At 45.0% G+C, this 22,782-nt stretch overlaps 1 protein-coding gene across 20 annotated transcripts in view; it reads left to right on the top strand.

Annotated features, from left to right (window-relative positions):
* Positions 1-22,782, top strand: part of TCF7L2 (transcription factor 7 like 2) — a 180,787-nt gene that overhangs the window by 139,558 nt on the left and 18,447 nt on the right. For 16 of the 20 annotated variants that reach the window (XR_005829617.1, XM_040606121.1, XM_040606120.1 and 13 more), the window contains exons 5-7: positions 12,564-12,696; positions 14,849-14,951; positions 17,702-17,788. Coding sequence is in view for 19 of the 20 variants with exons in the window: in XM_040606121.1 (XP_040462055.1) it covers positions 12,564-12,696; positions 14,849-14,951; positions 17,702-17,788 (323 nt within the window). In the remaining variant the exon portion in view is untranslated. The remainder of the gene's footprint in view (positions 1-12,563; positions 12,697-14,848; positions 14,952-17,701; positions 17,789-22,782) is intronic. The other 4 variants (XM_040606124.1, XM_040606122.1, XM_040606136.1 and 1 more) reach the window with 1 other exon arrangement.

The following is a 22,782-nucleotide window of genomic DNA, read 5'->3' as shown; positions in this document are numbered from 1 at the left end:
TGCGCGGCGGCGCAGCGCGCACCTGGCAGCGGGCGCAGCAGCCGGCGGGCAGCAGCATGCGTGCAGCGGGCGGCGGGACGCGCCCTGACTAACGCCCTTGTCAATGGTAAGCGCTGCCTTGCGCGGCTCCGCGTCCGCGCCCCTTGCGCCCCCCGGCTCCCGCCGCCCCCGGCTGCCGGGGAGGAACTTGCGGAGGGCTCTGACCTGTGGCTGCGGCGGGAGCGCGATGGGACGCTGCGCCTCCCTGACGGGCTCCTGCGTCGGTAGGAACTTGCCGCGCTATTTTAATTTGGAAAGGCGTGAAATTTCTGCGAGGGGGTTGTTTTGTCCTTCCCTACCCCCCCCCCCCCCCACCCCCCCCCACCCCGAGATTAAACTAGCAGAGCAGTTTTCCCTATCATTCCCCCCCCCCCCCCCCCCCGCGCCCCCGCCGGCTTAGCAGACGGGGTACATATTATTATTTTTTAATAGATGTAAACTTTTTTAGAACATGGCAAGCCGCGCGTTTTCCCCTCTCTTCCGCTAAACGCCCAACTTTGTTTTAGCACCTGCGGTCGCGGCTGCAGGAATGCGCGCAGCGAACTGCAGCCGCGCTTGGGCTCTCCCCCCCCTCTGCGATTGCAACCTCATGGTAAGGAGCGCTCGGGGCGGGGGGGCGCGGGGCTGGGCTGCCGCTGCCGCCCCCCCGGCCGCCCGCCCGCCTCCCGCCGCCCTCGGCCTCCCCGCTCCGGGCCGCTTGGCCCCGACGGCTCCGGGGAAGCGGCCGCGGCCGGGGCGGGGGGGCGGGGAACCCCCATCCCGCAGCAGCTTGTTGCTGCTGGGGGGGGGTAGTGGTGGGTGGGAATGGGGAGGTCCCGGGGAGTCCGGGCTGCTTCCCGTGTGCCGCGCATCCTTAGGGAAGAGCCGGCCAGCCCGAACTCCGCGTCGCCCGTCCCATCCGCTGCACTTTGCGGAGTTATTGCTAAATGGGGGGAACTGTCCGTCAGCGGCCCCGGCGCTGGCGCTGCCGCGGGAAATCGCACGTGTGACAAAGGCGGCCGCTGGAGTGTGGTGGCTGCTGTGAATAGAGGGAGGGAAGGCAATTAGTTGCCGTGTTGTTGAGGCTTTTTACTTGTCAAACTGGAGCCTCGTTGCTTTTGTTATTGCCGTGTAAAGGGAAATCGCGGGGTTTTGTTTTGGTATTAAGGGCCTTAAAGGTTGCTGGCTGACACTTTGCACGCGAAGGCCAGAGCGGTGCGGGGAGAGGGGGGACGGTGCTCAGGCGGACAGAAAACGCACAGATTTTTCCCCCTTCTTGCTTCGTCAGCCCTTAAATAATATTAATTTTTATTTTTCGCCGGGTCCTGAGTGCCAGTTTGTGTTTTGTTTCAGTTTGGGTTTTTTTGTTTAGCCCGCAGCCTTCGCAGATTAAACTGCCGTTTAAAAAGCAAACCTGGAACTGCTCAAGGTCTCCCTGTTTGAAACAGTTTAAATTTTTTTCCTTATATTTACTCAGCCCTGTTGTTTCGTTCTTTGGGGGCAAGGGGGAGGGGGGGATGAACTCATTTGCATGAGTCCCCCAGATGTGCGTGGGGAAGACAAGTGTTTGCAACTGGTTTCCTTCAGTGCCTCGTCTGCAGCAGCATCCGTCCCATGGCGATTGCTCTCCCTGCGTGCAGCATCCACCACTATTAACAAACTCGATTAGGAAGTGAGGAGGGGAAGAGGGCAGCCATGGTTTCCTAACTATTCCCTGTTAAACCACCCTTTATAGCTTTTACCCCTGTTGCTGAGTAAGTACTTTGCAACTTTAGGGAAAAGGATAAATAAGAGATGAGAAATCGACTCTTGGCAAACTTGGGTGCAGCGGTTTGCCCTCCGTACCCCGCTCAGATGGAGGAAGCTGGTGTCTTGCAATGCGCGTAGGCAAGAGCGAGGCGCAGGGGAGAAGGCTTCACCCTTGCTCAGTTCAGCGATGCTCTCAGGGTACCCCTGTTTATTCTCACTTAGGAGCAGCTTAGGAAACTACGATAGCCAGGGCACCGTAACGTTAACGGTCTCGCAGCTCCTCTTGCATTGCTTTTACAGTGGGGTCAGTGGTTTACAGAAGTATTAAATACTAAAGGAAAAGGGGGGGTGGGGGTGGGGGAAGACCAGAGCTAATGGTGAAGGTCTGCCAAATGTCACCTCGGTGTTACAGTGACAAGAAAATACACTTTCCGTACAGCTCTCCCCCTAAGAAATTTGTTTTGAGGGATTTGACAATCTTGCAGATAAAGTGACTGCTTGCTACACTTAACTGGTCATGCTCCCTCACGGCCGGCCGGCGTTTCCTCGCTGCACTTGGTAATACCTGTGCAACCTGGGTTGTAGTAGCATTGTCATTGATTTCCAAGGTAACTGCTTTTTAGCTCTTCTAAGCAGACATATACCTGCATGGGGGGGGGGGGGGGGGGGGGGGAAGTCCTTTCCCCACTCTCTGGAAGGATGATGGTAAAGTGCTATATCAGAAAAGACAGGAGGCTTCTCTAAATTTTGATAACCGCAGCCGACAATTTAGAAATAAGACACTTCTCACAGCCAACATGACAGTGGATTTTGAGCATTCAGAAAACACCAGGCCAAAAAGCTGGAGACATCTTGATCTTTTAAGACAGCTTTTCTAGTACTTTAAGTGGAGGGGGGGGGGGAGCGGGGAAAGAAAAAGAGAGAGAAAAGCTGCGAGGAAAATAATACAAAGCCTGGACAACTGGCATCTAGACAGTAAAGCAAAAAGTTTTTGAGGTTAAGAGAAGGAAAGACAAAGCTGTTATGTACCCGAGGGATGCAATTTTAGTGGGAATGGAAGATTTGAGTGGTAAAGGAGGAGCGCTTGCCTCTGGGTTCTCTCTCTTCCAGCAGTTCGGCTGCTGGCATCTCAATTTGAATTGCTGGGTGAGTAGCACTTTCTGTGTACACGCTTTCCGTCTTGACCATTGAACTTCTGATGTGACTCTTCTCTCCCTCTCCCCCTCTCTCCCTCTCCTTTTCTTTCCTTCTGTGTGGAAAAAAAAAGGGGCGGGGGGGGGGGGGAGCATAGACAGCAAGCAAGCATCTCCAGCTGTGACCTTTGTTAGCAACGTTGTTTTTGTTTATTTATTTTATGGTAACAGTCTTTTTTAGTAGGGGGAAGCGTGACTTTTCGATGCCACTTTAATTTTACAGCAGTGGCAGGAGCGAGCGGCAGAGTGCTGTTTTGTCGCGACACAGTGGTGCAGCGGGGCAGAGTTGTTGCACTCCTCCTCTTTGCCCTTCCCTCCGCCTGATTTTGGGGTTTGGTTTGTGGAAGGCGGGGGGGGGGGGGGGGCAAGAAATTTTTTCTTGGTGGGATCGGGTGTGTTTGGGGGGGGGGCAGTGTTTCAGAGCCTGGTGTACAGCAGGTTTGAGGGGCTGATTTCTGGATGCTGAACAATGGTTACCAGCGAGGGAGAAGTGTGTGCGCGTGTATTAGCTGTGTGTTACATCCGCAGTCATACATTCACACAGTGACCATGACATCACTAGCTTTTCTTTTCTTTTTCTCCTTTGGGGTGGAGGGGGCCACTTCAAAGCTTTCTTCAGTTCAGTACGATATTTCCTTAACTCTGAAACCATGAAGGTAAAAATGTTTGGTTTTATTTTTTTTAAGGAGAAAAAAGTTGGTTTGTAGCAGGGCACATACATTACAGTTTAAGGGGGTTTGGAGATGGAATGGTTTAATTCTGGTCATACACAAAACGATTTTTTTCTTTTTGGGGGGGAAATTATTAAAAATACTATGTAGTAGTTTCTAATTGGATGCTTTTGATCCTGTGTGTGTTTGACACTCAGTTAAATTTTCTGAATTCTTCAGAAAGCTCAGCCGTGATGTGAATGATGGAAATCTTAGGGACACTACATAAAAATTATTTCACTCAGTGATAAAGGAATATGAAAAATAATATGGAATGTTGATAAATATGAGATAACATGTTTTGACACAGTGGCTCAATGTTTGTTACCAGAAGTCCATGAGACTTTCTTCTATTAATATATGTTACAGAGAGTAAATCTACCCCTCAGCCCATTCTGTACATTGCCCGTAATTATACACAGAAAATTTATACATATTTAAGAATTTTAGAAAGCATTGCATTTTTGCCAGAGGTTTTGTGGGAGTCTTGAGTTTTCTGCTGTTCTCTTTTCTAACTCTGCCAGGCTTGCGTCCAGTCACTCGGTCCAGGAGGAGGATTTCTATCACATCAGTACTCTGTATGGTACCTTTGCTAGAGTAGCTTAGTTGATTTATTTGCCTTTTCTTGTATAAAATAAGGGATAAAATTCTGTAGAATTCATCTAAAATGAATTAATCTAAAAGGACAGTTATTTAAATGTTTCTTCATTCACTGCATGTTGTTGCATATGCAGGTTTTGCATGGCTGGTGATGAGATCTCATAAGCATTTTACCTTTAGAGGAATTCTTTTTGCTGGGACTTGGGGTGAAAGGCCTGACAGCGCTGTATAAATGTGTCTGTTTCTTTGCTTCCAAAATATTTGAAAGGTGCTTTGGTTCTGATGTGCATTTAACATCACATTTTTAGGGAAACTTTGTTGAATTTATTCAAGAAATAATTGATCTGGGCTTACATAGTTTCATCGCTTAATTGTTTTGTGGCAGCATGTAATGGTTTTAGCACATTCAAAAATGAAAGCGTTTTTTAGAGGTTTGTTATTTGTTAAGCTATTTAATATACATTTGCTACATATATTGTGTATCGGTATTGAGCACAGTCTGCTATGATTTGTGAATACTGCATTTAAAAAAACTGTACTGAAAACTTGGCATTGTATCTTAGGGCATGTTTATGCATGTTAGTTTTTTAATAATGCTGTTATTACTGCAATTGCCAAATACAAGTGGATATAGGCATGCGTGATATTATTATTTTTTTTTTCATTTCTTGCAGTTTTTTAACAGCCTCACATTCAAGTTCTTACTGTAAACAGAAGTCAGAGATACCCTAACAAAATCAGTGGAGCTGTTTCCTCTATGATATATGTCTGTCCAGTGCTGAAATAAGCGATTTACATGCAAGAATTAAAGCTGTTTATAATGTGACATTTTAGAGACTGCTAGGGAGTAAGTGAAATTGCATTACTAGGTATTCATACAAAGCATGTAACAAATAAGGTCTCTCAGCGCAATTATAAGTATCCTTTTGCTTATAGTCATTTCTCCCATCTTCCCATCTTTTCTGAATTTTTGTGCTTAGGTTATTGCTCTCCCCTCTCCATGCCCTTTATGTTCAGGACCGTTTCCTGAAGAAATGTGCTTAGGTTTCCCTGGTCTCTGCTTGCTGTATCCAGCACACCTTGTACTGGTGCTGCTTAAGAAAACGGTGTTACTCGGTTTCAAGTCTTTCCGCTTTTTGCATTGTTAGACGTGGATGAAAGCTTGTCTGCTCTACAGAGATAATGTCTGTCAAGTAATTAACTAAAGTACGCAAAGAAAGCACCGTCTGTTTGTCAGGTTGGGGAAGAAACTGTGCCTCTCCTTTTGTAATGGAAGAAACAGAGCTGGACACCTTGATACCTGAAACTTGAAGAGTTTGAGCACTACCTTGCCCTCCTCATACGGGGAAATACACCTGTTGATCAAATCATCTCTAATTTTGTGGTACCCTGTAAGGCTTGGCTGGATACCTGCAGGCCACAGTTGTGGGCTATGGGCTGAGGTAGCTCTGGTGTCCAAGTTTGTATGCCCAGAGTAGGCAGAGCGATGCAGCAGAGTGCTTTCTCTTTATCAATCAAGCATTAAGAGAATGAGTGAGGTGAAGTCTAACTGGTGTAAATGTAATTCCATGTGTTGCCGAAGGATCTCAAAATATACAGCTGTATAGCAGGTGCTTACCTGGGTCTGACCTGACATTAGAGTAACACCACATGATCCAAGAATGCAGCACTTAAACTTATATTTAAAACCCTGAGTTTCTTGGGTTTTTTTCAGTGAAAAAAAAATATCAAAAAGCCATCCTGAATACCATAGCAGTAAGATAAGAGTCCAGAACAACTTTGAAAGCAAAGTGTGAGCACGCTTAATAATAATGGTTTACTACTGTTTTTTAATTCTCCTGCATAAGAACTAACAGGCAGTAATTGGATAGCTAAACCCCAGTTCTTTCCCTTTGACGCTGGAGGATTTGGCGTATGCTAATTGTCACCAGATCATTTCACATAATTGCCTTTTGGCGAAATTAAGTGGAAATTTCCTGAACATCTTAAATCCTCGCTTCCCCACCCCCTCCCCTCAGTACCTTTGCTCCCTTACAGGAAGGATGCCGAAAATGTCAGGCACGGTGGCTTCGTGCTGCAGTACTCAGGGGGCACTTCATCATAGTTACAAGGAGGGGGAGGAAAAAAAAAAAAAGGAAACTTCTTTTCTGGAATGAATTGCTGGACACTTAGAGCCAGGAAGCTGATTTTGTTGTTTTGTCTGAGAGATTGCTAATAGAGCATGGGGTTTTTTTGGAAAGCGGGCAGTTCTTGCAGGAGCAGGTAGGCGCTCGCTGGCCTGGGAAGTGGTCAGGGAGGGTGGGGAAGAACCAGAAGGATGTAAAAGTGTGTGTGTATCTGTCCCCGCCTTTTTTTTCCCCCATTTATTAAGGGAAGGGCAGTGGGGGGTTGGGGTTTTTTTTGTCAAGCTCTGTCTAGGGGGGGTATTGTCCCAGCACATGGTTGTCAGTGCTCCTGTCATCATTTGTGTGAAAGCAGAAAATGAGCCTTTTTTTAGCAGGGCGAGTTGTGAGTATCAATGGAGGCCTTGTCCCATGCTACAATGGGCAGTTAGCTTAGGGCAGGACCTTAGGCAGAAATCAGCTACATTAAACTGCGAAAGGGCTCAGGCCACTGCGTCAGCCATAATGGAGCAAGGGGAAGTAGTTTTCAGGAAAGAATGCTTAGTCAGGTGTGAAAGCATCCTTCAAAAAATAAACCGTGACTCCAGTAGCTAAACGGAGGCGGGTAAAATTAAATCTTAGATTTTTTTCAGGAAATGCTTCATCGCTGGCATTGAATTTTTATGCTTGGGAAAGGGGATGAGAACTGAGTTACGTAGAGCTGGTGCGTTTGGTTGGCTTTAGCTTTCCAGTCAACCTGAATGGTTTGCAGTTTCCTTGTTGGAGTTTGGGGTGCCATCTGGAGCAGCTGCTGATGTGGGTGATCCTGGGGGCTGGAGTAGTGCTTACTGATGGGTGCTCTGCTTTGGGTGTTGGTGACCCTGGCTGGAAATGCAAGAATATTCCAATATTTGCAGCAATATTTTGGGATTTGCCTTTTCTTGCAATTTAGTTTTGTGGATTGGGGAGTGGCGTGTCATTTCTAGGCAGATCCAAGGAGAAACCAGCCTTTAGAAAAAAAGCAGCTCCTCTTATGAGCATCTTTGGAGCTGCAGAACAGCTCAGGAACATCTGTTAGCATTTCACTGGCCATAGTCAGCATAACTGCGATAGCACCGTCTGGAAAACACAGGGAGACAAGTTATAAACTTATTTTTTTAATGTGAACTAGTATTGAATGGTACCCTTTACTAAGCCCAGGGAGCAACTCCAGGAGGGCCTGCTCATTCAAGACCACTGTCGACCTTCTGCATCCATCCTGGAGGAGGGGAAAAGCCTGACAAACCCTCTTCTGTGCCGCTTTTGTTTTATTGTATTAGGCTCATAAAGGCACTTTCAGGGCCCATCTTTCTTCAGCAGAAAGGGAAAGCAATGGGGAAGAGGAGGATGTGGCAAAAAAAGACAGGCGGAGCTCTAGCTCCATTTGTTTTCAGTGTCTGTTGATTAATAGGTTTTAAGGTGAATGGTGAGCTCTCATTCCTCCTCAGCTGCTGGTAGTGGAGGAAGGGGAGGGGGCTCTGGGGATCCGGGGCGCAAGTGCCTGATGAGTTGTCCCTCCCCTGCCACGCTCCTGGTTGCGGGTGTTTGGGGGGTGCCTGGTGGGCAGCAGCACGTCCCTGCCTCACAAGCAGGACTGGAGGCTTTAAGTACACTGACAAGGTTGCCCGGGTCAGGGAAGAGGGTCCCTCCCCGGCTGTGGCTATGGGAGCTGTGCTGGCAGCCACCGGAGTTTCAGGCTGTGCTGGGGCAGGAGCATCCCCCTGCCCTGGGCTGCCCAGCTGGGGGTGTCTCCCACCTGCATCGGAGTGGGGTCTCCCACCAGCCTTCCTCTGAGGTTGCAACGCTGCAATGGCATGCTAGCTTGCTTTCAGCCTGGGTGGCTATTTTTGCAGACCTCTTTTTAGTAAACCGGCGTTATCCCGGTAAGGACAAATTCTCTGGCCTCTCTGGCATGTTTTTCGCTGGCTTTGTGTTGATGCCATGTTTTTATTACCAAAGCCAAACAAGCTATGAATTTGCAAACAGAAATTGCAGTAACAAACTCTTCCTATTTAAAGGTGGTTTTTTCTTTGTGTGCTCAACAATACAATGTTTCATCTTGTGCAAGTCGTACGTTGCTTTCAGAGACTTAGGAACTATTGATTTATACAGCATGTATTAACTTCTTCAATAAATGGGGAGTATTCATCAGTGGGGTGTATTAAATTAGGCTGTATACGCATACAAGTATCTTTCATCCTGTTAATGAAATGTCCTTACCACGCAACAAAGACTAATACATAGCAATTTATACACAAAATCCCCTGCAGTTTAAATCTGAAGTTCAGATAGTTTTTTTGTTCCCTAAAGGCGCTTATCAGAACTTAGGCTAAACGGATCTCAGTATCCCTCTCAAACATATATCAGTCCAGAATTTGGTTTGGTTTTTTGGTGTTTGGTTTTGTTTTGTTTTTTTTTCCCCCTTCTTTTTTCATTCCAGAGCTCCATTATTGTTTAAAGTCATCTGTGTTTAAGCACTCCCAGAAGCATTTCAAATTCATATAGAGAGATTTAGTAGTTGAGTCCCTATGGGGACAATTTCCTCTGGTTTGCTCCAGGCAGGGGTTATCAAGAAAAGCAAACTTCTGTTGTTTTTTTGCTATTCTTTACTGTGCCCTCTAACCCAGCGTACGAGACCCCAGCTTTCAGTGGAGAGCAGTGATTTATCAGCAGATGACTTGGTACTTTGTAGATGCTGGGATTTCGGTCTAGAAATCTCCACTTCTTTCTGTCCTGTTAGCACATGCCCTAATGCTGATCGGTGCGCACCAGTGCAGCTCCCCGTTCCGTGCCTGACACGGCCATAAATGGAGTTCTCCAAGTTGCCAGAGAAATTCCTGCATCTCACAATGGCTTTTAGCTTAAAACTACCCTTGATAAAGTACTCACAAATGTATATTGGAGAAGGGCCTTTTGCAGGGGGATGGCTAAGGTCATCTAATAGGTGTCTGCTGTTGATGGCTTCTGCGGTTTACCTTTCATTGCCAGTGGATGGGGTTAGGACCACACTTGTTAGTCAGGCAGAGCTCCCATTGACTTCAAAGGAAGATGCATGTGCAGGATTAATCCTGGGCTTTCCCAGCTAGTCCTTTCTTTTTCTCTTTTCCAAGGACGCTTAGTTAACTTCAGGAATGCTGCTTTTAAAGAGTAGCTTATTTAGCATATTATGCATAATTAGCTTGGCTGGCAAATTTTGTGTGCTATTCTGAGCAGAGTTACGGTCCCTTTTCCCAGTGTGTGATAAACAGTGCAAAACAATACAAACCTAGCCCAGGGTAGTAATACAGATGCAGACTGATTTTCAGGGGCACTGGATCACACTCCTCTATCCTGGAGAGCATATTTTGGAGCATGCAGGTGACAGTTTCTCCTTTTCCCCCAGTACAGTCTCTCCACACCTTTGCCCCAGCATCATCAGAGTGACAAAAAAGTATCATACCCTTATATCCAGTACCTTTGTATGAATTCCCTGTTTGGGTGCAGGGCAGCCACCCAAAGAACAATTACTTACATGGAGAAAAGTTTGCGGACTAAAGTTCAAACTCTTGGTTGTTGATTTTTATCTTATTTTATTTTTGCATTTTATTTTTCTCTGAAAGGTCTTAAGTAAATACATAATAATTTAGCGCTCATGCCGTTTTGTGGAGATATTGCGGGGGGTCTTGGCATATCAAAGCAGTGGGTGGTAGTTTCCCACAGTTTACATGTAACCCCCTATTGTATAGCTGGCTTTGGTGACACAGGCATGTAAGTCCAGCTTTCCTCTCATGTGTTGTTTCTTGTTTGTCAGCTTAAGTCTGACCCTCTAATGTTATTCTGTCACTTACTTATTTTTTTAACTAACCAGTTCCAGTTTCTATGAAAATAAGCTCTCTGTGGAAGACAGCCCTCACTGTGCGTCAGGAACTGGGTGAGGGTTTTTTGCAATGATGTGAAGATAGAGTTGGGAAGGCACAGAGGCTACAGCAGCTACCAGCCGCACTGTGGGTCACCTAACAGCAAGAGTTCCCACAATTCTTGGCTAGCAAAGATCCCCCTTATTGGGAATGAATTTTTTTGTGAACCAGATCAACTGGTCATTTGGCATCTAATGCCATGTATTGTTGAGTAGATGCCTTCTAGTTTGCATGGTGTATAATATGATTTGTTATGTGAAGCCCTTGCCAAACCTTTCAGTTACTTTCGGACTGCTTAACTTGGTTCCCATGGAAGAGAACAGATTTTGGGTTAGAGCTTCTCCTTTGGCTTTTTGAATTGGGGGCTAAATCCCCATAGCTTTTCTGATGTGAAACCATTGTGGATCTGTGCAGCCCAGAATTGTCCTTGGTTGCACAGCTGGCAGAAGATCTGACCTACAACCCAACCAACACAACATGCTGTAATTCATAGTGTTGGCTGTTGCAGCCATGCTCTGTCCTGCATGGTAGCTACTTGACGTGGGTCTCCTGTGCCATGTGCGTGGTGTTAGAGGGGAATCGTTCCATGTAAGGACTGCAAAAAGAGAGAGACGGTAAAAGCTGGGGGAAGCACAAGCGCTGCTCTTTGGCTTGCTTCTCTTGGGTGCACACTTTTTTCTGCAGGTTATCAGAAGGGTGAGTCAAATAGCTATGTACGGCAGGGGCTGGGGCTGGCGGAGCCTCCCGGGGTGGGGGAGGCTGCAAGAGCCGAAGGTGAAGCTTAGCTTGACTGAAGCCTGATGGAGAGACTTATTGTTTATTTGGGGAAGACTGACGTTGCTTTTCCTCCTAGCTCTCAGTCTGTCTTCCATCTTCATTCCCCCCAGTCTAGAAACTCATTCCTGAAGAAGAACGGAATTATTTTTCAAATGCTTTTAAGGGAAGCTCAGAGCATTCAAACCAAGATCAGATAATAACTTGTCCAAAGCGGCGGTGGCGAGGGCGTGTGTATTTGGGGGTGCTGGGGAGCAGGCGGTGGGGTCGGAGCCGTCCTCAGGCAGGCGGGCAAGTAGGAGAGCGCTGGCAGACCCTGAACAGCAGCGGCGCTATCGGGGGCCACCGTGGTACCACTACATTATTTTAATGTGATTCCTTTTACTTGATGTTAATGCAAGTTGTTCCTTACTTAAAGTAATAAAAGGAAATGAAGACACATTCTAAAATGAAACCTGACTCTAATCCATTCATCATCTAATACCAGCCTCTTTATCTTTGCTGGTACCTAATCTGGTTAAATGTCCCTGTTGTAGGATTTTAGTGAAAATCCTCTGTGGGGAATAGGGTTTTTTGCAATTGGATTACTCGCAGTAAATGGTCCAGCAGTTCGCTTGTTTCAGCTTAATTTTTTCTTTGTGATCTTGTAAGGGTAAGTTACAGTTCAGCCTGCCTTTTCCTTTCATTCATTCACTCCTTTTTTTTTTTTTTTTTTGTTTAAGAAAAAATTTTTTTCTTCCCCCCAGAGCTAGGAGTGTGACAGGGAAAACCTTATGATATCTGCGTGATTATTCCCCCCACAAGAGTGTTTATTTCAATGGCTCTATCTGTGTTTTTGCCATTATTTATATAGCTGAATATTTTAGTACCTAATTCATCAGTATCCAGTTTCCATTTATTAGCGCACTCTGATGAATTGATAATTAATCAGCTCTTCTAAAATACACATATGTATAAAATATGCAGGTGATCACTTGTCAGCTTAATGCTTGCTGATGAAGGGAATACTCTAGCACTACAAAGGCTTTTTATCTGGAGTGTTTGCAGTGAGCAGTAAAATGCAGAACTGAAAGTGAGGACAGGAAGGGGAAAGGAAAAGACCTACAGGTCAGTGAGCATTTGGGTCTCCTGCTAATTAAATGGGGGACTCTGTCAGCCCCTCACTGAGGAGTCTGCCTGCATCTTGGAGGTGAAGCACAAGATTATAAAATAAAAAGGAAAAATTTTAAAGAATTGCTATTGCTCCATACAGGGGCACGGCAGGTCAAAAAGATTAAAGTAACTCAAGAGCAGGGAAAGTGTGTGAGGAGGTTTTAAGCAAGAGGGTGGGAGAACTGCAAGGGTGACACCGAGAAGGGATCTGCAAAAGTCTGAGAATCATGTTGAAATCCTGGGTACTCAGATTTCTGTATGTCATGCGTTGTGCTGCAGCGGGGAGTACCTGGCACTCCTCTAATGCCATCAACCTTTTTCTCTTGGCAGTCTAACAAAGTGCCAGTTGTGCAGCACCCACACCATGTACACCCTCTTACGCCGCTTATCACGTACAGCAATGAGCACTTCACACCGGGAAACCCTCCTCCACACTTACCAGCCGACGTAGATCCCAAAACAGGTAAGTGGGAAATAGTTTGGGGTGCTTTTAGAGCAGGTGGGTGGATCTTTCCATTTTGTGTCTTAGGGGGAAGGAGTGTTGGAGGAAGGATTTCCCATGCTGGAGCACCAAAGGGGGCATGTAAAATGTCAAACACATACAAGAACCCAGACAAAATAGTTTCCTTTTAAGCCAATTAAGCTTCAGAAGGAAACCTACTGGGTGAATTTTCATAAAGCTTCTGCAGGGTGACACCAGAGTTGCATGTGTGGGGTCTTTTGAAGGTATGTTTCTTCGCAAGCATGATACCCCACCTAGTAGTTCGATCTACCAAGTGCTTGGTTTGCATGCATGACCCAGAGAATTAAACATGTACATTCTGTGATCTGCACTTAGAAAATTGCAGCTGGAATTTTAAAGGTGGTGGGTCATGACCGATTTCAAAATGAATCTCTTTTAATTCCCCAAATCCCATTGTTTCTGTGTCAGGGGTTCAGCCATTTTTCTCCTATAATGTTGAATTTTCATCCACTCTAACTACTTAGCCCCAGCTCTACACTTGCAACTCTTTTCCCCAATGTAAGTCTACCCAACTCTCAGTTCAGCCTGAAGGGCAGTCTCCTTGAATATAGAGCACCGTGTAAAACCCTGACTAGATTTATTGGTGTTACAGAGTAGAATTTACATGTTATTCTAACTTTTTAAGAGTCCCTGTTTAACCTGAGGGCCCAGAGAAGTCAAACAGTGTCAATCTTCTTTCTTCAAGCTGCATTGAATTCCTAGTGACAGTGGTTTTGTTTTGGTTAATCCAAATCCCAGCTAGTTAATTGGAAAGTACATCAGAAACTGAATTCACGTCAAAGGAATCTCTCTGCGTCGGCCCTAACGTATGCAGATAATTTATCTAAACTCCAGCCCTTGAATAAGGCTGTGCATTAGCTACTTTGCACTCCCTATGCTTCAGCTGGGGCCCCCTTTTAATTGTGCTTAACGCTAACTTCACATGGCTTAAAAGGAATCCCTCTCGCCATCCCTGGGTATTGCAAGTGAATGGCATAGTCAACCTCTCATTTAAATAATGGCAGTACAGGGAATAGCTTTTAAATGGTTATCGTAAAACATATGATTAACGTCTGTAGACTGTTTACTTTTCTTCTGTGAACATTCTTTCAAGTGTGCAAATAGCTCGCTGGATGGTTAAAGCCCAGTTAATCTGTTTGGGTTTTGTAATGGAGAAAAAGCAATGTCTGCATGAAAATGTCACACAAGGAGATTTAATTTAGAGATTAAAAGCTTCCTGAGTGAGTTAAAAAAATAGTTTTTAGCCATGAATACAGTACCCCTTCCATTTAATGCTCTCCGTTTTAATTTTGCTTCTGCTGTGTAATTGTGTTCTGGCTTGTTAATTGAAAGACCCAGTCTTGTAACCCTTACTCCTCTGAGTAATTTCGACTTGCTCTTAAGGTGAGGAGCATTAAGATTTAAGGCTTGTGTCTGGAGCCGATTTCTGCTGTCTGAGTAGGAACTGCACTGGTTTCAGAGAGGACGGGTGGGCTTTCTGTCCTTGCCTGCAGCCCTTCAGCATGTACCACTGGTTTTGCTAAGCGTTTCCAGGGGCTTTCACCTCCACTCTTCGGTTTCAGGAAAGGTTTCCTAGGTTTGCTCAAAAGCAAACATTTCGCAATTACAATGACTTTGTAACTCATCTTGGAGGTTACCTTGGAATACTGCCATGCTACTGAGTACCCAGTCAACGTATGCGTAGGGCCTGTGCTCTTTTGATGACTTTTGAGACTAAAATAACTGTGAAGTTGATACAGCGACCATCTTTCTGTTAAGCATTCAAGACAGCACCTAACACAGCGTCACATCGAAACTTCAGCTGAGACTCCTAAATTCTCATCCTAAATAACAAAATAATTATCTCTGAATGGAGAGGGGAGGGAGGGAGCAAATAACGTGAGTTTTTCTGTTTGAATCTCATTTAATAAGATGCCAAGAGGCTCACTTTATAAAGTAAGACCATGAAACAGCCTTTGGAAACCCAAAGTGAAACCATGAGTATTGTGATAGAAATTAATAGACAGCGATTTAGAAACATACGTAGTTTTTCTTCTAATTTATTTATTTCCATGTCTCAATACTAATGGTGCTTTATATTCCTCTTCTATAGGAATTCCAAGGCCTCCACATCCTCCAGATATATCTCCTTATTATCCGTTATCACCAGGCACTGTAGGACAAATCCCCCATCCGCTAGGATGGTTAGTACCACAGTAAGGAGTTCCATTTTTTTCATTTCCTTTTTCTTTTTTGATGTGTAAAATTTATGTTAAAAATGGTGTGTGTGTGTGTGCGTTGAGATAAGTCTGTTTGCCAGCTGCCACTTCATTGAGTGCTTATGAATTTACCCACCTCATAAAGATTAATTAAAACTTATGCCAGGTCATGTGGTTTTAAACAAACAGGAGCAGTTGGACACAGCTTTGCATGTTGTCTCAACCAGCTGATGGCTCATGAAGCACGAATTTTTAAACCTTTCTGCAGAAAAGCCCTTTTCTGGTTTAATAACCTTACATGGCACCACATGGGTTTTTCTCAGATTTGGTTTTCTTGGGGCTCAGGGTGGTTCTCATGGACTCTTTTTTTCCCAAGGCCACCCTCACTATAAATGTGCAGCTTTAAATTTCATTTGCCTTCCCCGTTCAAACCGCTTTCATTTTTCTTGTGAAACAGTAGAGCTTTACATCGGCCAGTGATCAGCATTCCTGGTCGAGATGTGGCTGGGCAGTTGGCATCTGAGGAATGGAATTTTCCTGCAAACAAGAAAGGGAATTAGTTTACTTTAAAACCGGCTAAGAAAAAAGCTGTGTAAAGTTAGTTTGGGGGTTTGTTTTCTTTTCAGCTCCTCTTATCCCACTTGCAGAGCCTTATTGGGTATGAGGTTCCCTCCAGTAATTGAGTCCTTATTTTCTTTTTTTTTCTTATGTTGCTGTCTCTGCAGTGGGTTTATAATGCACTTAAGCATTGCCTAGCCCTTTTGTACAGTATATTTCATTTAAACACTTATAAAATACATTTGTATTACTGGATACAATGGTTCTCTGCATTATAAGTCAAGATTATTACCCTATTTTTCTCACATAACAGGCCTCATCAATTTTGGAGAGGTCATATTTCTTTAGAAATCAATTGCCCAAAGCTAGAAATAGTTTGTTCCTGCTCAAGGTTGTTTGGCCAGCTGTGCTGAAATATCTCTTCACAAATTTGCCCTCCATAAGGGAGTAGAGTTCACACTCCGTAGGAGAGCAAAGCAGAGCAGGGGGTCCCCACACACCCCGGGTCTTGGGCAGGGGACGGGGTTTGGCGCCAAAGGCTGGAGGGCCTTTCTCAAGCACAGAAGTGTGGATGCAGGAGAATGGAGCTTGGACCTTGGCCCCAGCAGCCTGCTTCTGGCCACTTTGCAAGCTGCCCTTCATCACAGGGTGGTCATGCAACTTGTCTGGGTAGAGGTTCTCCCACCCTGAGGGTGAAGCATGTCCATCAGCTCTCTGCAGAATGCTGTTTGTCCAGAAGAGCACAGCATGAGCACAAGGAAAACCCAGAGCACTGCTTCCTGAAATCTTAACTTCCTCCTCATTTGCGGTGATTTACTTTATCCATAGGACACGCTGAACACTGGTGGAATGCATGTCAGCTCCTCTTCTTGCTTGCTTGCAGGACCTAGCTGCAGTACAGCTGTCTCGTGCTCCTCTGTTGCAACTGCTCAGCTCAAGCTTGCACAGTAACAGCCTCAGGATTTAAAACATACTCAGCTAGTGCCAGAAGTCAGTAATGTTAAAGACGTGAGAGTGCAGGGAAGAAATTCCTCACTGTCGTTGGCTTGTGCCTCATTGCTCAGCTGTGTCTCAGAGCCTTACATCCTTATGTGTGCAGACACAGGTTTGTCGTCCTTGAACCTCATGTCATGGCTGCCAAACCATGCGAATGTTGCCAAGTGTGGCCAGTTTCGTCAGGCAGGTGCTAATGGCCACCTCAGTCACAAGAGGACTCTCATCACCGCTGCTTTGTAACAAGTCAAGACCCACGGCGTAGTTGCCTACTCATGGCTCGTACAGCTCCTCCGAGTGGTTTTTGTTGAAGGGCGATACCATCACATTTGCTTTTGCTCTAGGACAGCAGCATGGCCAACTTTACTGAAGTAACCCAAGCTTTTTATTTCCCCTCTCGTTTCCACTTGTGCTTCACCATCAACTTCCCAACTCCATCTATCCTCAACTGGCCTGCATGTCTCTAACATAGTACCCCCCCAGAAAGCATCCTGCCCAGTCAGATGATATATTTGAAGGACAGATGAAAAGAACTAGCCAGCACAGACAAACCTCAATCAGAAAAAGTTGTGTGTCTTTCATGAGGATGCTGTTTTGCATGTTGCTGTATTTTTTAATTATTGTAATGAGGTGTGATTGTCTATTGGTTACCCACAATACTTCTTGGGGACTCTCCCCCGGTAACTCTTGTCAACACTTGTTAATCTGACAAAAGGCTACAAATTAAGCTCTGTTAATTTAATGTTTTCTCACCGAGATCTAAATACCGAAAGAGGCCCAAAGCGCAACTGAAGTCCTTTGATTCACTGTACTTTATTTTGGTATAAATTTACATTCATTATTGTTTTCCTTTGGATGTGTAGCCCTCAATTAGTGTGATGGCTCCATTAAAGCAAGCGAGACTTCGCCTTTAATTATTACAACAAAACACCTAGTTTCAGCTTGGGGAGAGGGTCTCTATTGACATAAGCAGAGGTTATAAAATTTAATTAGCCATTCCTATCAGATTTATGGCATTCAAATTGTTCTGTGTTTCTTTCCTTTGATCCTTGCTGTACAATCCCCAAGATTTTTGTTCTGATCAAATGAGAATAAAGCTTACTGTGCAGAGAGAAGTTTTTTGTTGTTTTTCTTTTTTAAAAAAAAAAACACCTTTTTTCTTTCTCTCATTCTCTCTTTCCCTTCTTTTTTGCCAGGCAAGGTCAGCCAGTGTACCCAATCACGACGGGGGGTTTCCGCCACCCTTACCCAACAGCTCTGACTGTCAATGCTTCCATGTCAAGGTGAGTTCAAATGCTGAGGTCCTGAATTGAGAGCAAATGTAACTCCTCCTGCCACCCTCTCTAGAGGAGGGCATTTCATCTGGGAAACATAGTTCTGAAAGGACTTCAGTTAAACAGTCATCGTCAGTTTTTCAGTGGACAGAGGAGAGAACAAGGAGTACCTTCCTGTTGGAGTAGGAGAGGGTGTCCTAGCGCTGTCATTGGGTTTTAAGAATGTGGTTTTGAAGGAGATGTGAGGAGCAGTCATCTTGGAACGCTAACTAAATGAAAAAGCTGGGAGAATGTGATGTTGAAAAAGCAAGCAGGAGAAGTCGTGATACCTTTTACTTTCTCGGTGGCTATCACCCAGAGCTGCACTCTGTGTGTGAGAGGGGAGTCTCAGGAGGGAGGGGGGGCTGCTCTTCAGGCAGAGTTGGGAGGAAGGTTATTGCACAGTCTTTTCCCCTACTAAAGCTCCAAACACTGATAGTCAACATAAAAGGGCCTGCCTGACCCTCTAAAGCTTTAGAAGTATGTATTTCTCCCCCTCCCTACCTCCAATTAATTCCATCTAATTTTCCAGGGGCTGCTAGTTTTATTTACAAACTGGTTGGCAGCACTATGTTTAAGTAATCACTAATTGCTCCTAATGATAGTTTTATTTTCTGTTCATCTGATTTTCAGTCTGGTTAATTATATCGGTGGAAGTTTAGACTTTCCTGATGGGCTGAAACAGCAAATCCATTTTGATGATGGCACATAATTAAATTAACATGCATTACATAGCAAGGTTCCACGTCTCTTCCCTGCTCTGTCCCTTCCTCTCCATCTCTGCAGTTTCGTATGTGAAGGTTGGTGTATAGAGGCTTTAAGGAGAAAAAGATTGGGGGAGGGTTGGGGGGAAACACACCTCACTGAGAAATGGAAACCTGTAACTGGAGCTCATGAGTGAATGGGTAGGGAAACAGTGCATTGCATGCTTCAGATAAGTGGAGTAAAAGCGAAAACCTAAAATTTGCCTGTGTTGCTCCAGCAAATAGAGACGCAACTGGAAAATAACTTAAAAAAATAAATTAATAGACTCAGCATGGGGGAGAAAAAATCCTGGGTTGGGGAGAGACCTGCAAATTTAAACAATGGTTCCATCCCTCCATTTAATCTTTTTTAATACCTATAGAAGACTTGCAGGCATGGTGTGAGGCAAAGTAGAGCTTGATTTAGTTTAATTATTATTAGAGAGGCTAGTCATTTGAGGGAGGGGGGAGATGTGGGAGGGGGGAGGCTATATTCCCAAGATAGGCTTTATGAAAGGTATCTAGTTAAAAAGAGTACACAGCAAATTAAATACATTATTGTGGTAATGGGACGACAGAAGTAGAGGTCTATTATACTTATGGCAGTTATAGGAAATGTAGGCTCCTTGCCCTGTTCTAGCACATCCTTTGATATTCATTCCATTCAGCAGCAGGGCCAGGACTTCTCAGAATTAAGTGATGGGTCATTATACTTTAAACACCATGGAGAAGCCTAGATTGGCAATTAAACAGCACTTGCTGACACTCGCTTGTGCCACCCTGTGACCCCCTTTAGATTGAGTTGTTGGAGCTCGGGGCCCTCAGCCTGCTAAATTGGTAGCAGGCACTTCTCCTGACGAGGGCTGGCTCTGAAATCTGCCGGCTTCAAAGGGAGCAAGATCATGTATAAACCATAATGTGGGTGCACCGTGGCTCAAAAAATAAGGCAGGAATAGATGAAATGTTACAAGTGCAAGGGGAAAATGAGAGAATAATGACAAATCTAATGCAACTCAAAGCAGAATTGTTGCACAGAAAAATGCATCCTACTGCTTGTGCATAAAATCAAGGCAGGCAGATGACATCCAGTTAACAGAAACATGTCAACAGTGAAGTAAAGTGAGAGTGAGTAAGAGAGAAGCCCCTGAGACAGCCAGGAACAAAAAATTAGTTGTCCTTAACAAGTTAAGACTCATCATTATATTCTGGCTTGGAGCCATAAAAGGAGACAGTGGTGTATAATGAGCTGCTTAGAATTTTTAGGGTGTTTATTGCAATTCATGGAATACTTGTCTAGAGAAAAAAATACTGGGGAATATCTTAGGCAAAGGTGAGGGGTGTGCACAGCTTTTGTTTTTGTCTCTGACATAAGCCCGTATGTGCACACATGCTCAGGCGCACACGCAGAGTGATGAATAGGTTTAAGATGTTTATCCTTTGTTTCAGCCCAGAAACTTCTCTCCTAGTTTCCCATACATGGGAACACCCTCTGGGCAGACCATGCTCTGATATGTGGTCTGATGCATGTTTTCTCATGCCCGTCGTATCAGCTGGAGTGTCTGATCTCCGCCGTGGGACAGCCCTTGCCCTGAGTAGCCGGCATAGCTGGCAGATGGGGCTGGCGTGCCCAGGGATGCCCACGAACGCCCACGCTTGCCTGCAAACATGCTGCTCATGGCTGGCCTCCAGCCCACAGCCCCGCAGGGCCCTGGTACAAGCCTTGGGGTTGCTGTGTTGGCTCTGCCCAAATGATGAAGCCATGACAGGCCTCAGCCTCATCCCTCCATCCACGTTTTTCCAGAGCCTTCCTTTAAAAATAGTTCCCATCTTTGCCTGCATGATGATACAGACCTTTGGAGCATATAATGCTTCCCAACCCTGAATGTTCCTTAAGCTTAGTAATTACGGTTCATTAGTCGGAGTGTGCTTATGAATAGTTTATAAAAGGTTAGTGGGTGACTAACAGTGATTTTCATAAATGGTTTAGACTATTAAGGTAGTGTCTTCAGGTTGTTTTAACCATTTGCAACTCTTCTCCGCTTGTAGCATCACCCCACTCACTTTGTATGCGTGCAGCGTGCTTACAACATCTCTTGATCCTTCATTACCCCTCTATAATATGCCCTTAATGTACATTGAGACAGGGTTAACTGACTGATGGGCAGACAGTGGATCCACTATGAAAAGACAACTGCTGTGAGAGGAAATCAGGAAATAATTTAGCAGAATTACACCAGACAAACATTGCAGAGCACTTAAGCAGTGGCGGTGGAAAATACCTTCTGTAATTGAAATTTCAGGGGAAATTCACTTTTGCTGGATGTAATTACTAAAGTTGGAGTGTAGCCAGGAACTTAAAAATTAACACTCTTCCCCCACTTGTATTGCCGTGTAAGTGGACGTCTGCATGGAAATAAGTAGATTCTCAGACTCTGGGCTGAACCCTCACCCAGCCCATTGAAGTCCATGGGGTTGTGAGAGCAGCTTTGGGTTCTGGAGCATGTTTTTATAGCCTCAAACACAGGAAGGGGTGTGTAAGTCCAACAGGCAGCCTTGTGTTTTGGAGGGAGACAGAGTCAGTGTGAAATAATGAATGGTCATTGGTAATAAACACACAACTGCCTTGGGGAAACTGCCATCCAGAAAATAACTACTGAGCTGAAGCTACCTGTTGATGAAGGCTGCCGTATCTCTGAAGTTTAGAGCTCAGTGAGTAAAATCTTAGCCCAGCTGAAGTCAGTGGAGGCTTCCTCATCCTCCAGGCTTTCACACAATTTGCATACGTAGGCTTCTCCTCCTCCGCTGCCCTTCCTCCCCATCTGGCCACTCTCCGATGTGCAGGTACTTACTCTCTTTCTCCTGAACGGTAACTGGGAAAAAAAAATTCCCATAACTGGGGAGGGGGGAGTTACATCTTTTGCAGATTTTCTCCATCTTCCTTAATTTTTTATTAGCTGGACGTACTTAAATCTTCATCAAAAGCAAACAAATAAAATAACCCCCTATCTTTTGCTGAATTTGTTTCCTTTGAGCACTCTGACCATACAACAATCCACCATGCAGGCAGAGTTTGCTTTGCAGTGTGCTTTTCATTTTTGACCAGATCCTCATTTGAGAAACAAGTCTACGACCTAGTTGTGCGGCCACATCACGGGATTCTCTTCAGAAGCTTAACAAGCACGATCTTTTGTCCCCATTAACTCTAGCTGTAATCAGTCTTTTTTGATATTTGGGAGCCCTTTTCCAGTGATGTGTCTAATCTTCCCCAGGTCTGCTCTCATAGCCTTCTGTCCTTGTGCTACCACTGCGCTCAGCTCTTCTTCCTTGCTGGTGGTATGGCCACTGCCCTTCCCACTGTGTCCTCATGTCAGACAAGCTCGGTTCTCCCCGCCTGCTCTCTGAAGGCAGGCTGTTCGTCTCCATCCTCACCCTCCATTGTCACTGGCTCTCATTCCAGTTTGAACCTTAGCTAGCCCAAGCAGCACAGTCCTCTCTTGAACGCTGTATTCAGTAGGGATGTGTCAACTTTTTAACACTATGCTTATACCACTTTCAGCAAGGTCAGGATTTTGCCATGGGTTTTATTTTTGCCTGTGTTTGTAAGTTGTTTTTTTTAAAAAAAAGCTCTTACTGTCAGTTTTTGTTTGCAAAACTGGCTGAAGGCCCCAGGCACTGTGTGAACAAACTTTTAAGTATGTCCAATCAAAATACATACACATGAAAATAAAGGGAGGGGGAATAGGAAAAAAAATGATACAAAGGGCCTGTTTATGTCTTGGCTGATGGTGAGGCAATTTTGTGGCAGAAGTGGGACCAGGACATCAGTGTCCTTGCAGCCTCACCTCTTCTATTCTGACCTACCATGCACCAAAGCATTTCCCCAAAACGTGCACTTCTCTCCCAGTTACTTTTGTCAGAGAGTGGGGAAGGCATTTTGACAATCCACTTGAAGATTTGTGTCCGTGAGTCTTTAGCAGAAGTAGGAATGGCCATTTTGCTGCCCATTCTCCTCTTCCCTTGCCATCACACCCTCCTCCTTTTCTTCTCTCCATGCCTTTGTTTGTGAGGAGCTGCAATTCTCTACAGTTCGAACAATTTCACATTCTCCCTGTCGGTCCCTGCTCTTCCCACCACTGCCTTCAAAGACAAAATACTTCTGTCTAATGATCCTGAGTACTACCAGCTGATAGACAAAGATCCTCAGAGCTTGTAGTGGACAGT

The sequence above is a fragment of the Falco naumanni genome, chromosome 9, assembly GCF_017639655.2.
Source record: "Falco naumanni isolate bFalNau1 chromosome 9, bFalNau1.pat, whole genome shotgun sequence".
Taxonomy (NCBI): Eukaryota; Metazoa; Chordata; class Aves; order Falconiformes; family Falconidae; genus Falco; species Falco naumanni.
The sequence above is the reverse complement of the archived record's forward strand: the minus strand, read 5'-3'. Positions and strand labels throughout refer to the sequence as shown.